Raw genomic sequence first — 13,881 nt, 5'->3', positions numbered from 1 at the left:
TTGGAGAGTCACCCCTGAAGTTTATCCTGTGAATATTTCACTACAGTTAATATTCTGTTTATTTAGTTTTGGGTTTATAAACATTTTGGACGATTTAGTATGATTTCTGGTAAACTTGCAATCGCCGAATCTCCCGACTAAAAAAATCATCCCCGATTTGTTGTTGGAGCCTTTGGAGCCGTTAGTCACTTGGCAAGCAACCAATGGTTGTTTAAAAAGGCTTAAAATGAGTGTCTAACATGACCATTACATTATCGTTCATATATGAACGATTTCTAGTGGCAGCCAATTTATAATTAAGTGTAAATGAGGTTATGCTAATTAATCCATGAAAAACACAAGGAAAACACAAGGTGTTTTCCAAACACTGTATTTTCCCAAATTAATCAGCAAACTCAAGTTTTGTTTTCTTCTGAATTTAAAATTCACAATTTTGTGGTCCACAAAGGGATTTCCTGTCCCAAAAATAGTTTAGGTTTTATTCTTGTAGAAAAATGTTGAAAGGCAGAACTTCTGAAGCTAAATGACACATGAAAATGAATAGTCTCATTTTAGTTATGACTGATACAGCTGTTGTCTGTTATCAGTAAATTAGACTGGGGTCGGTAGGAACAAGACTACAGTGATACTTTGAATCAAGAGTTCCACAACCAGGTGCATTCTTTGGGAACAGCAACAGCAAAAAAAAAAAAAAATGCAAATGGTACATCGTACGATAATAGTTTAATAGCGGTGTACATCTACATGATAGGAGTGTTTAAACATTTAAACATCAGCTCAATGTTAAATGTAGAATTTTGCCTTAAATATTAAACTGTTGTCAACAATATGTAGGCCAAACGGACTGTAATATAGCAGGTGTTAGCCATACTGTACAGTGTAATCTTACACAGCCCAATCTTACACAAATACATATTGCAGTAATTAATAAAATGTGATAGAGGGCTTCTTATGATGGCCTTTTGATTGGTGTCAAACATTCCCAATATTGTATGTTGCAGTTTAAATGTTTAAAATGTGTTTTATCCTAAAGCCTAAACTTTTGGGAAATTACCAAAAAAACAACCACCCCTAATGGAAGATATGATACAGTCATGAGCAATCTACAATATTAAATGCTATACTCCCAACAAATAACTCATGGAAACTTCAACCTAACATCAAATGTAATTATCAACTAAATGATTTGATACAGGTCACAACATACACCTCTATAAAACGGTTTCACTGGCTAAAGCAAAGAAAGCGCATTTCATATTGTTAACTCAACATTTCCATGGCATCCAGCCACAACATTGTTTCAGTTTACAGCAAAGACATTTTTTTTAAATCAACACACAGTCAAAAGCACTCTGCTGTTTTTGCAACAACAAAAAAACAAATTAAAAAAATCCAGAATGTCAACAACAAGTATAATGTATCTAGAACTATTATATCTCCCCCAGGTCCTTGTGTGGCTGATGGCAGTAACTACAGCAATGCTCTACTGTATAATTAGGGGGTCTTTTTTGGTTTCTATTAATTTAATTTTTCGGTACATATTTTATTTAAATCAGGTTTTTTCAGGGCTTTCGCTTTTTACATACTGTATGAAATTATTGTTTTTGGTTTCTAAGTATAATATATATACAGTTGTAGTCAAAAGTTTACATACCCCAATGGAAATTTATAATTTCTAGAAATTTCTCAAAAAAAAAACAATTATAGGAAAAATCTTCTGTATCAAAAGTTTTGCTTTTGTGGATGAGCAAAAAAAGTTACAAGAAATAGATGTCTACAATAATTATTTCAGCAATTTTTTTTGCAAAACTCAAAAAAAATGCTAACTAAAAAGTATTCATACCCTTACAAGCTAATAGCTAATTGAGGCACCTTTAGCAATAGTAATGATTAGGTTATTTGTCAATGAGCTTTTAGCATGATTCTTTAGAGATTTTTGACCATTCCTCTACGCAAAATTTTTCCAGTTCATTCAAATTCCAAGGACTTCTTCAACTCATAGCTAAGATTCTCAATCTGATCTAGATCGGGACTTTGACTCGGCCATTCCAGAACCTTGATGTTGTTCTTCTTTGACCATTCTGAAGCAGATTTGTATGTGTGCCTTGGCTCGTAGTTGTGTTGGAATGTCCAATTAAGTATTAAACCAAGTTTTGTAGCGGAGGGTTTCGGACGATTGGCCAATATCTTTTGGTCTGCTATGGAATCCATTTTACCATGTATTTGAACTACATTTCCTGTGCCATTAAAGGAAAAAACAGCCCCGTAGAAGGAAATAACCACTGATGTTTTCTTTGTACACCTCACTAGACTTTCTCCAAACATAACAACTATTAACATGGCCAAATAGCTCAATTTTTTTCATCACTCAACAGAACTTGTCCAGAACTGTTATCCTTTTCCTTGGTCTGCAACCAGTGAGACCTTCACCATGCAATACTCGACCTGTGGTTGAAATGGAAACCCCAGTCCTAACTGCAGCCAATTCACTTTGAATATTTTTATTCAAGGAATTGTTATTAACCTTCCTCACAATTCTTCTACTTGTTCTTGGTGAAAGAACCTTCTTTCTTCCAGACCAAGGGAGCGTTATGTCAGTACCATGAGTCTTGTACTTCTTAATAATAGAAACAATAGTTAAAATTGGGATACTCAAATGCTTGGAAATCTTGTAACCTTCTCCAGCTTTATGACAATAAATAATTCAGGTAGCTCTTTACTTTTTCCCATATTGACTTATTGGTAATGACAGCAATCATCCTATGCCTAACCCTTTTATACTCTCTAAGAATGTTCACCTACAATCCAATTGCAAGACTCCGTAAGATCTATGTCCACGCTCCTAATACGAGGCACGAAATTTCTAGATCGCGGACATCTGTTACAATACTATCGTAACGATGAAGCACTTAATCATAAAACCTGCACAACCACAAATATTAATTAGGATATTCCATATATATAGATATATATATATCTTATATAATATACAGATATATATAATATATATATATATATAGCCACGCCTTATATACTGAGTCGCCACGCCCGCACTGGGGCTGTTAGAAAGTGACTTGCATGTATTCAAGTTAAAACCCACAGAATACCACACCCCATCACAGACACTATTCACCAAAGAGACGCCCATCTGTTTCGCAAGTCAACAACTGGCCATGGAAAAAAACACATTGGAATATATTCTTAAGGCTACTTAGTCAAACTTGTCTTAAAGGGGAAGTTACATTCAAATTGGATTAACTATCTCTCACGCCAAGTAAGTGAACTCTGGAAAACGAAATGTTCTAAACCAAATTGATAGAGTACTTGCTGTGGTAATGGAGGGAAATTATTTAAGGAGAATTATTTTTTACATTTCTATTTGCACTCAAGACCCAGAAAAACTAGAAAAAAGCACTACTGCCCCATATCAAGTATTAGTTACTACTAAGAAATCACATGGGCCGTGCCATATGAAATCATTTCACCAAACGAGTCATGGATTAATATAGAGATAATGGGTGGTAGCACTTAGAACAAAGAACACCAAAATGCAAAAGATATGATCACAAATTTGTTTGGCCCAAAAACGCCTTCACGAAAGACTTTTCATTAATACATTTTGTTCTTTGCAATCAATACATGAGTAAAAAAAAACAATCTAACAATCCCATCATCACCAGGTCATAAGATGACCTTGTGATTAGATAAAAGGTTATTAAAGAAAAGTTGTTCAAGGTTGCATTGTAATTTGGTTCAAAGTGATGGTAAATGCAAGGTTTCTCAAGGAAGCTGGCTGGTTAGCACATAACAGAGTTAATACAGATGTGATCTACTGTAGGTTGTACTGACTCCTACAAGACTGAGTTCCAGGGTTAACAGCTGTTGTTTGTTGGATTAAGTAAACACAAAAAAACAAGGTAGAGAGAGCGCCTAAGAGTGCTGAATCAATAAAATAAATAATCTGCTACAGTTTGCACATTCCAGAATGAAGCCCTTTTTTTGTGTCTTTTTTTCTTTTCCCAAAGCCCTAACATCAGTCACATGAAGGGTTCAGTGGCACTCACATGCAGCTCAGAGGGCTCGGGAAGAAACTCCGCGTCCTCGCCAAAAATGAAGTCCGGGGGCAGGTCTGGAGTGCAGCCATTGAATATGATGTCCCCTGATAGGCAGAAGAACAAAACAGAGCGAGAGAGGTGAGTCACACGCTGGGGGTCAGAAACAAAACCTTTCACCCACCAAGCCTACAGGCCCAGATAAAACAAGCACGTTAGGAACCGATCCCCAATCACGACTGAATACAAAAATGTCAAACGCATTTAGATCAATCTTGTTACTGGCAAAGATCACAATTTCTGTGCCATTGGTATCCCAAAAAGACATGTCAGGCAGGTTACCTCCACATATGCCCAGATTCTGATGTTAATAAAATGTCATAACCAGACTGGCTCACAATTGGGAAAGGGGTTCTCTAAATATAAGACCCTTTCCAGCTGCAGGGAAGCAAAGATGGGATCATTTTAAACAAAAGAAATGTTTGCTATGTCCATTCCATGGTTTTAAAATGTTACTATATTATAACCTACTACTATACCCTTTAATTATTTCTTATTTAACAAAGACGCCCAAGTGCCCCCTGCTGGTAAACCTTCTACTCAGAGCCAGTACTGCCTGCCTCTGGTTTTAGAGGACGTCCCCACCCCTACAGGTAAAGCCAATGCTTTCAGGAAAAGGAAGGGGACCAATTAGGCATTACAAAAAAAATAAATAAATAACAAACACAGGAGTACAAATTGAGAATATTAACTGAAAAAAATCATTACTTTAGAAACTGAGCTAAGAATTCGAAATGCTAAAAATGTATAGACTTTTGGGATTTCTAGAAAAAACAAAAAGTCCTTATTCGTGGAGGATGAGATGCTGCTATAGTATCAAACTATTTTACTGACTGGTTTCCAGAACCACACCAGCAATCTTGTTCGTAATTTCCTTATGATCTTATGCTCTATTAGAGAAAAAGACCTGCAGACCTTGAGGAAAGGATACCATGCAAATCAAGGCTATACAAATGGTGACCCTTCTGTACATCAGCCTGTATCTTGGCTTAAAATTGTATTCTTGTGATGCACAGTTCTACATACTTACTTCAAATTGAGACCCATTCTGTAGAGAAATATTTTGCTTTAAAAAGAAAGCTACAAAATCCATTATATTGTGGAGATAAAAAAAAAAAAAAATCCTAGCTATTTTAGGCTTGTCTTTAGTGAAGGTAGGCTTTTCTGGAAACTGTTCAACGGGATATAAAGGGCTTTTGTTTGTTTTGTTAGATAAATAAATTGGTACTTCAAAATCAGGAATGCCAAGTCAAAGATGCAAGGTCACAGTGGTGAAGTGTGCTTTAAAACAAGAGATTAAGGGTACTTTTCATACCCTGAGAATAAGACAAAGACTCCACTGTATTAGATTTATTTGGTGGAGGACTTGTGAGCAGCTGTCTACCAATGGTGTCTGCAATAGATTTTTTGCTATTGCTCCCCCATAATACCAAGCTTATTGGTAATCATCATTAAACACAGACATGCTTCCTTGAGCCAGACTTCTTTGAACCTCGTTTGGTATGCTTAACACACCCAGAAAAAGTACACTTTGTCTACACAAAGATCATGGTCTTCTAAATAAAGCATGTAAGTGCCATTAATATCATGGCTCCTATATTTCAGCAAAGACTGCAAAACATGACAAGTGCAAGCATAAGAATATATCATTTTGGAAAATGTATTTTTCTGGCCACTTTACTGCATCAAAAAGAGTGAAAAATGGGTGTTGAAGCCCTGCACTCATTCATGTGTGGAAAAGGTTAATTCCTCCCCTTTATGATTTTAAGAAGGACTCCTCATGCAAGGACAGAGAAAGCAGAGAGAATGACAATTTCAGCAACACTGAAAAATATACTTTTATTTTGCTGCTGACAAATTCTGACTGTCTGTGCTATTAACATTCCAGCATGCACTAAGTGGAGAATTCTACTTAAAGTAAAAGGCAATCAATTTATTGCATAACTGGACAACTGTCACAGTCTGCATCTGAAGACATGAAAAGACCCTGAAGATGGTTATCCAACAGATAGAAAGACAGACAGGTAGCTAGCTAGCTAGATATTGTTAAACAGAGAAAAAATGAGAAAGAGGTGGACAAACAGATATAAAAGACTCCCTTCATTCTTGTGGGCTGCTCTGGACTATTACATACAACACAAATCAATAAGCTGCTTTAGGCATGCTTCTCGTACTTTTTACTTTATTCAAATATTCAGCCAGGATAATGAGCAACTGTGTGCTATTACAGCATTCGAGATAAACTATTAAAGATTGACATTCTATAGAGATGGCTTTGTTATAAATAAATAATCAGAGTTTGAAAACATTTTGCTCAGGGTCCCTTGTACTATCTTGTAATTTTTATACAGGGAATAATAAAGTTTGAATAGAAGGGGGAAAAAAAATCACATTGCACTTTACCTGAACAAAAACATTTTTCATAGTATAGAAATGATAAAAGGGCTTTATAGAAATAACCATGAGGGATCTGTGGCATCGCTGTATTTTTTACAAAACACTTTGGAATAAAATATGGAGGATTGTTTGTGAGGATTTGTAAACATTAATCTGTGCAAAAGGACCTGTATCATTGATATATCCAGATGTAAAAACAGTGAACTGGTTCATTTGTACTGGGCAGCATCTACAGTATAGAAGGGGGAAATAATGTTTGGTGTTTGCATTACTTAGTATAAATTTCTTAGTCTAATATAAGATAAACTCAGATAAACTAAATCTTGAACTCTGTAAATGTTGTTCTCAGAAAAAAGCAATTCCTCTACTATATTTCTTTACCAGCTTCAGTAAACCATGGGATTGCCTTTTTCCTAAGACATGGATCATCCTAAAGAAGCACACCAGTCTTGGATTTGGGATCTTTTGAATAAATGTGGGATGTGTATTCTTTGTGCACCAGTCAACAGATACTGAAAGCTGAGCACCTGTGCCAATCGAGGGCATTATACAGCTAATCAGCACGTCTTTCCTGATACAAACTTAAGAGGACACTTCAAAACCTCTACCCACTTCCAATCACCAAGGAATTACAAAGTAAATGTTTATTTTGTCTCCAGCATAAAATGATTTACTAACAGTTATACTTTTGCATCTGGGTTTACTTTTAGCTTGGTGTAACCAATTGCCTTCAAAATCACACACCAAGTTAAGTGGCCTCCACCTGTGTTAAATTGTAGTGATTCACATGATTTCAGGATAAATTTAGCAGTTCCTGTAGGTTCTCTCTGCAGGGTAGTGCACTTCAAAGCAAAGACTCAACCATGAGCACCAACGCTCTTTCAAAATGTCCTTGAGTGGCCCAGTCAGAGCCCCAACCTAAATTCAATCGAAAATTTGTGGCATGACTTGAAGATTGCTATCCATCAACGCTCCCCAAGGAACTTGACAGAGCTTGAACTGTTTTGTAAAGAAGAATGGTCAAATATTGCCAAATCTAGGTGTGCAAAGTTGGTAGAGACCAACACATTCACATCTGTAATTGCTGCCAAAGGTGCTTCCACCAAGTATTACTCAGGGGGGTGGAGACTTATCCAATTATGATCTTTCAGCTTTGTATTTTTAATATGTAATTTTTTTCTCAATAAAACCTTTTTTTCCCTTAACAATGTGGAGTATGGTGTGTAGATAAGTGGACAAAAATCCTCATTTAAATGCATGAAACTCTGAGGCACTGACACAACAAAATGTGAAAAATTTCAAGGAGCTGTAGACTTTCTATAGGCACTGTATATATGGTTGAGAAAATTATAAATATACAGTATTTACAGGAAGTGCATTGTACTATTTCATTTCGAAAGGAAAATCTAATTCAAAATAGTTCACTAAAATAGCCATTTTTACCACCTTCAGGCATGTGCTAGCCATGTGTGTCAGGAGTCACACAGCTCTTCTTTTGCAGGCACAAGACACTTACTTTACCCTGGAACCCCTTACCCAACCTTAAGGTTTATGTTTAATCGATCACAAAATGAGGAAGCACCTCTCCAGAATAGGATGCACTTGAGCTGGAATGACCCACATATCTGTCTTTACCAGACTTTACTGTACCTCGCGGTAACAGACAGGAAGAAAACAACAAACGGAATGGCACTTGAAGTTAAATACACTTTAAAGAACGTGGACAGGGAGAAAATCGAGTGATATCCAAGAGGATCACACTTACATTTAAGCGTCTCCCCAGCGTATGGGATGTGTAGTTTGAATCGGTCACAGCAGGGGCCCACTGTCAGGGAAGTGCACCTGAGAAAAGACCAGGGAAAACAGAAGGTTTACAAGTGGCTACTAATGAAATGATCCCATATAAATACTACTTGTCTTGCACTTACATTTACAGTAGGTATCATGTGTGCAGTTTTGAATGAAGCACATCCTATAGCAAACATGTAATTATACACAGTACTTTACCAGATTAAAGAACACTTTCAAGTAGGCAGTTGTACTTCCTTGGTCAGTTTAACTCAGTTAAGAATAATGTAAAATTCCCTCCTCCCATTTAGGGCCTTCCGCCCCATCATTAACCAACCAGCTGCTTCCCCTTTTAACTATACATGGTGTACAGCCAGCAACATGAAGACGTTCAGAAATGAAATGATCTACAGAGTACCACCTAAATGAAGGACTACAAAACCGAGAGTTTTCTTTAACCTAGTTTGAGAGGAGATATTGACCCTCATAAGGACACGTCAGAAAACTGACTTTCCTGGTAACCGAGGTCCAACAGCAATAAAACAACATCTAACAACTGGAGTGAATGAATGAATGAAAATGTGTATATGAACACTGTATTTTGCATTTCTTTTACTTCTAGCCATCGTTTCATATAAGGTGTTGTTTATGCTATGCAAAATGGATAAGACTCTCAATGCAAGTCTTGTAGCAAGTGAAGGCACCTCTGTATTCTGGACGCTGTAATTTATTCTAGGAACATGTCATCTAGGCACGTGTGAGATCACGGGAGAGCCCCAAGCCTCTTCTTTCAATTGGTATATTGACTGTGTTCCTCGCTCTTTCTGCTTTTAAATGACATTAAAACCGGGACGCTATCTCTTGAAGCCACCGAGTAATAGGCAACAAATCAAACTTAGGAGCCGACTCACGTCACATGACTCAAGCCTTAGTTTCGGTTTGCTATAGTTTTTCCTTAGGAACATATGTTCAGGACATACGATACATAATTGAAAAGCTCCAAATATGTACTTTCAAATAAGCCTTGAAACAAACCATTACAGTGTCTGAGATATTCACGCGAGACAGTCAGGCCTGCCAATACACTACGCCTGGGGTCCACACAGACCACAAACCTAAAACAATTTAGGAAATTCAACCAGGCTACCTGGACTAGAATTATGCTTTGCATAGTGTAACAGGATGGGTGCCTGACAACTACCTAAAAGGAAACTAGATCCACATAATAACTAATACTAAAGCACCGTGGGTACCGAATGGACCCCAGGCTACCTTATGAGGGTTTAAAAAAAAAAAAGAAATGTTTACTACAAGATGTGCTTCTTTTAAAACTGTAAATGTGATACACACAGAACAAAGCGAATAGAACTGCAAGACAGGTACAATCTAGGGAATTGTGTCATTAGCTTTAACAGCAACCCACGTATGAGGCTTATATTTTTAAAACATGAACACTGCTTCAGTAATGGACTTTATTAAAAGAAAACCACTGGTAATGAGTCTCTGTGAACCATGCTGACTTCAGTCCAGTTAGGTATGCATCAACATTCATTCATTATTTGTACAGTGAAGCACTACTTACTTAGCAGCTGTTGTTTACTTGTAATCTCATCCTGTTAAAGTGGTGTGTTTTTTGTGGTCTTAATATAAGCGGATAAACAAACAGGATGTAGTGTGCGTATTCCTAATTTCTGCTTTGAATGGTTTTTATGTGTTTGTTTGGTTGTTTTGCTTGCTTGTGCATTTCAAGGAAGGAGACAAGAGGATACATCTGCAACATACTGCAAGATTTCAGCATACTGTACACATGTTGTACACACACTCCCCACATGAAGATGTGGTTATGCCACATTTCCATTTGCACCCTGGAGCCAGTCTGGAACAGGTTAGAACACTTGTTTTCCACCGAGACTGCTTCCTCTATTCTTGACATTTTTTTTAACTCTCAGTATATTCATAACCTTTATGTTGTTCAGCCTTCATATTTTTTATTTATACAATCACAGATTTAAAACTCGCCTTTCGCATCGGCACACATTAAGTAACTTCCATCAGGCCCCTGCTAAATCTGCTCTGAACTGATCCCACTTCTCATCGCTGCAGGAATAAGAATGAAGGCATGTGTCTGAGTGTGCAGGTTCAGTATTAGGAGCTACATGGGATGGGAGTAGTATATTGTATTTTGATTTTTCGTAAGGGAGTCAATTAACGTGCACCCTTTTCCAAATGTTAGAGGAGGATTTCTGCATGATCACACACACACACACAGTTGAGCGCGCTATTACAACCAAACAGTCCTTAATGCCTGGTAATGCCCGATACGGAGGGTCTTATTGCTTTTATACTTTAATGTTACAGAACAATGAATTATAATTGTTATTTATTTTAGCTTTATTTATTTATTTTTTATGTATCCTTCCACATAAGCACTTTAAAATAAACATTTTACAAAACATAGTCCTCCATAATAACAATGTTGTGTACTATAAAATTAGTTAATAAAACATTGTTTTTAAAATTGTTGCTATTATGTTACCAACTGTATTTTGTCCCAATGTCCTGCAAGTGCACCAGATATTTTTATTGATTACACTGGTTGGATCTCTGCACTACTTTTACAGTGTTGGCAAAAATCTCAGAGGTGTCCGTATTATTTTATGTGAATTTTATTAAAAAGGTTGAAAGCAGCATTTAAACAACATTTTGTTTCAACTTAAATTTGCAGAGTGATATTGTTTGATTTGTTTTTGTGATGTGTTTACAAAAATCGTAAGGGCATATACTAGGGATTGCATCCCTCTAGCTCAGCCAATCCGAGGGCAGGGAATCTTTCCATTGAATAGCAAGTATTATTAAATTTACAATAACCCATAAATGAAAATACCAATGGCATTAATATATTCAATTCTTATTCCTATGAACTTGGATAACACACATTTTCTCTTAATACATTTTTTTTTTTTTTTTTTTTTACCAATGTCTCTGTCTGATCGTAATACTCCATTACTGTAACCACACCTTATTATAAGAATTCAGTTTCCTTTTAGTGTTAGTTATTGTAAGAGCCCTGACAGGTACACATGTATCTGGATGCAGGACTAGAGATCCCAGGTACAACCCAGAAGTCCCAGAGTATCTGCAATTAGTTTGAAATGTGTACAGTGCATGTATAGAATCTGAAATGTTCACGTGCGTGTACTATATACAAGTAATATCAGTTCATTGGATGCTGTAAGTATACTGTGGCCGGCATAACTGAAATTCCTTGAAATCTCTACAGGGCTGTGGTATTCAGATTTGCACCTGTTTAGAGTAACTAGACCCCCAGGAGCAGCACATACCCCGACTTGAGATCAGTGATCCGGAGGCAGCTGGTGGAGTCCAGTCCCACCTTGCCGTTCCTGACCATGGTTGAGAGGAGGGGCCTGAGCTCTGGGGAGATCCTGTTAAGAGTCACTTCAGGGGACATGCTGTTCATCTTGCTCAACACCTTCCTGCCGCCTCACTGGGGCGCCTGCACCACTGTAGAGGACACACAGAGAAGTGAACGCAATACAAACTACAACTCCTAACAGATATACAGCACAGTGCAATCAGCCATTTATATGAGCACTAAACATTTCCTTACATGTTATTTTTTTTTTATTATACATTTCAATAGAAATTTTAAATACAATGCTACAGATGAAAAGTTCCTGCTGCTTCCTGGTACCTAATCATATTCATGTGTTGTAGTTCAAACTCACTCTGAAGGTCTAGCTGTCAGCAGACCATGTGGCCTGCAGCAAACTAACAGGATGCAAAAGTGTATTATACACAGCATTGTACTTGCATATCCAAGTGAAGAACCAAAACAATCTCAACCCAATAAAGAACCAGTAATAATATTATTAAATCTAAGCACAGTTGGTTAGCAAGCAATTAAAGGGGCATAACAGCTAAAATGAATGGCACACAAACAAAAGTATCTAGAAATGATGTCAGGCAACACTGGACCTCAAATTAGCTTGCCACAAGTTGCTAGTTTTTTTGTTTTTTGGTCAAGTTTTGTCAGGTTTTAGTAAATATCCATCAGTGTTACTTTTTGTCTGATTTGTTAGCTAACCTTTTTTTTGTTTTTACCACTTGCTTTCCTGTAACTTAGATCCTGGTTGGAAATTCCAGCAATGGAAAAATAATTTCCATCCCTGGCTTTCAAATACAGTGCTGCATCTTGAGAAAAAGTCATTTTACTGTACAATTCTAAAGTCAATCAAACTGTTTTGTAATATAATCTCTTAATGGAGTGAATGTGATTTCTGTCAACTTGTTAGTCGGCAGCAGGTCCTGGGATTTTCACCATGGTTAATATTAGGAGCAAACCAGTCAGATGCTGGTTGATTTTGCACAGTGTGGGTGAACCCATGTTATTGCCTGGTGGTATTTCAAAAGTACAAATCTTGTTACCTTGGCTTTTCTTAACACACTAACTAAAATGTCAGGATTGTTTATATATTATATATATATATATATATATATATATATATATATATATATATATATATATATATATATACATATATATATATATATATATATATATATATATATATATATATATATATATACACACATATATACACACACACACACATATATATATATATATATATATATATATATATATATATATATATATATATATATATATATATATATATATATATATATATATATATATATATATATATATATATATATATATATATATATATATATACACACACACACACTGTTTTGTTTTCTTGTGATGTGGTTAAATATGCAGTTGTACATTGTGTAACTCGCTATACGTGTTTGTTGTTGAATGTGTGACCGTTTCCTGGCTGAACAATATATACAGCAATGACACTGGCACCGTCTCCCATATTTTTTGACATATAGTTCGTGTTTACTATTAATTATGTGATTTTAACTTTAACTAAAACGCAATCCCAAACTTCTTGATCCACTCACAAGGTCTACTCACATCCAGCAAAAGAAGGGCGAGTTGGTTTGTAGCAGTCGAACAAGTTGTGGGTAGGACAGCGTACCAAGACAATATGCATTTAAATGTGTAGAAAATACCACTTACACTATTATACATGTGTCATATAGTTATACTACTCAGTCACCGTGCTGTATTTGAAATTAATATCGCTGTGCTAAACATGAGCAAGCAAAAAAATTCGAGTCTCGACTACAGAAACATTGTATAAATTAAGCACATGAATCAAAATAAAAGACTGTCTCAATACCTCGAAATATTTCCAACAAATATCCGTAAGTATTTCAGGTTGAATTGGGTTTACAGCAACACTTAACTTGTTCTTCCGGTGCAGACTATTTTCATAATGTTTCGAGCATCCTCGGACTACCCACGAAACTGCCTGATCCAATTCAATCACACAAGTTAGTTGTTTAATAAGTTATAGACCTAATTAAAACACAAAACACAGTTTAACATGTACTACGTAATATGCAATCCTGTTTCTTTGCTTTTCGTGTTTGTTATGCTATGAACCTAACTAACCAAACCGGCATAAAGTAAGGGTGGTCCTGAAGA

General features: G+C 36.2%; 1 protein-coding gene across 3 annotated transcripts in view; it reads right to left on the bottom strand.

Annotated features, from left to right (window-relative positions):
• babam2 (BRISC and BRCA1 A complex member 2) overlaps positions 1-13,678 on the bottom strand; it is an 85,152-nt gene extending 71,474 nt beyond the window's left edge. For 2 of the 3 annotated variants that reach the window (XM_041251122.1, XM_041251124.1), the window contains exons 1-4: positions 13,574-13,678; positions 11,639-11,819; positions 8,275-8,351; positions 4,065-4,159 (exon numbers count right to left, since the gene is read on the bottom strand). In XM_041251122.1, the coding sequence (XP_041107056.1) occupies positions 4,065-4,159; positions 8,275-8,351; positions 11,639-11,775 (309 nt within the window). In that variant the 5' untranslated portion in view covers positions 11,776-11,819; positions 13,574-13,678. Of the gene's footprint in view, positions 1-4,064; positions 4,160-8,274; positions 8,352-11,638; positions 11,820-13,305; positions 13,547-13,573 lie in introns of those variants that run through there. The other variant, XM_041251123.1, reaches the window with a different exon arrangement.
• Between the last annotated feature and the right edge of the window lie 203 nt (positions 13,679-13,881).

Source organism: Polyodon spathula, chromosome 5, assembly GCF_017654505.1.
Source record: "Polyodon spathula isolate WHYD16114869_AA chromosome 5, ASM1765450v1, whole genome shotgun sequence".
In the NCBI taxonomy this organism is placed as follows: Eukaryota; Metazoa; Chordata; class Actinopteri; order Acipenseriformes; family Polyodontidae; genus Polyodon; species Polyodon spathula.
The sequence above is the reverse complement of the archived record's forward strand: the minus strand, read 5'-3'. Positions and strand labels throughout refer to the sequence as shown.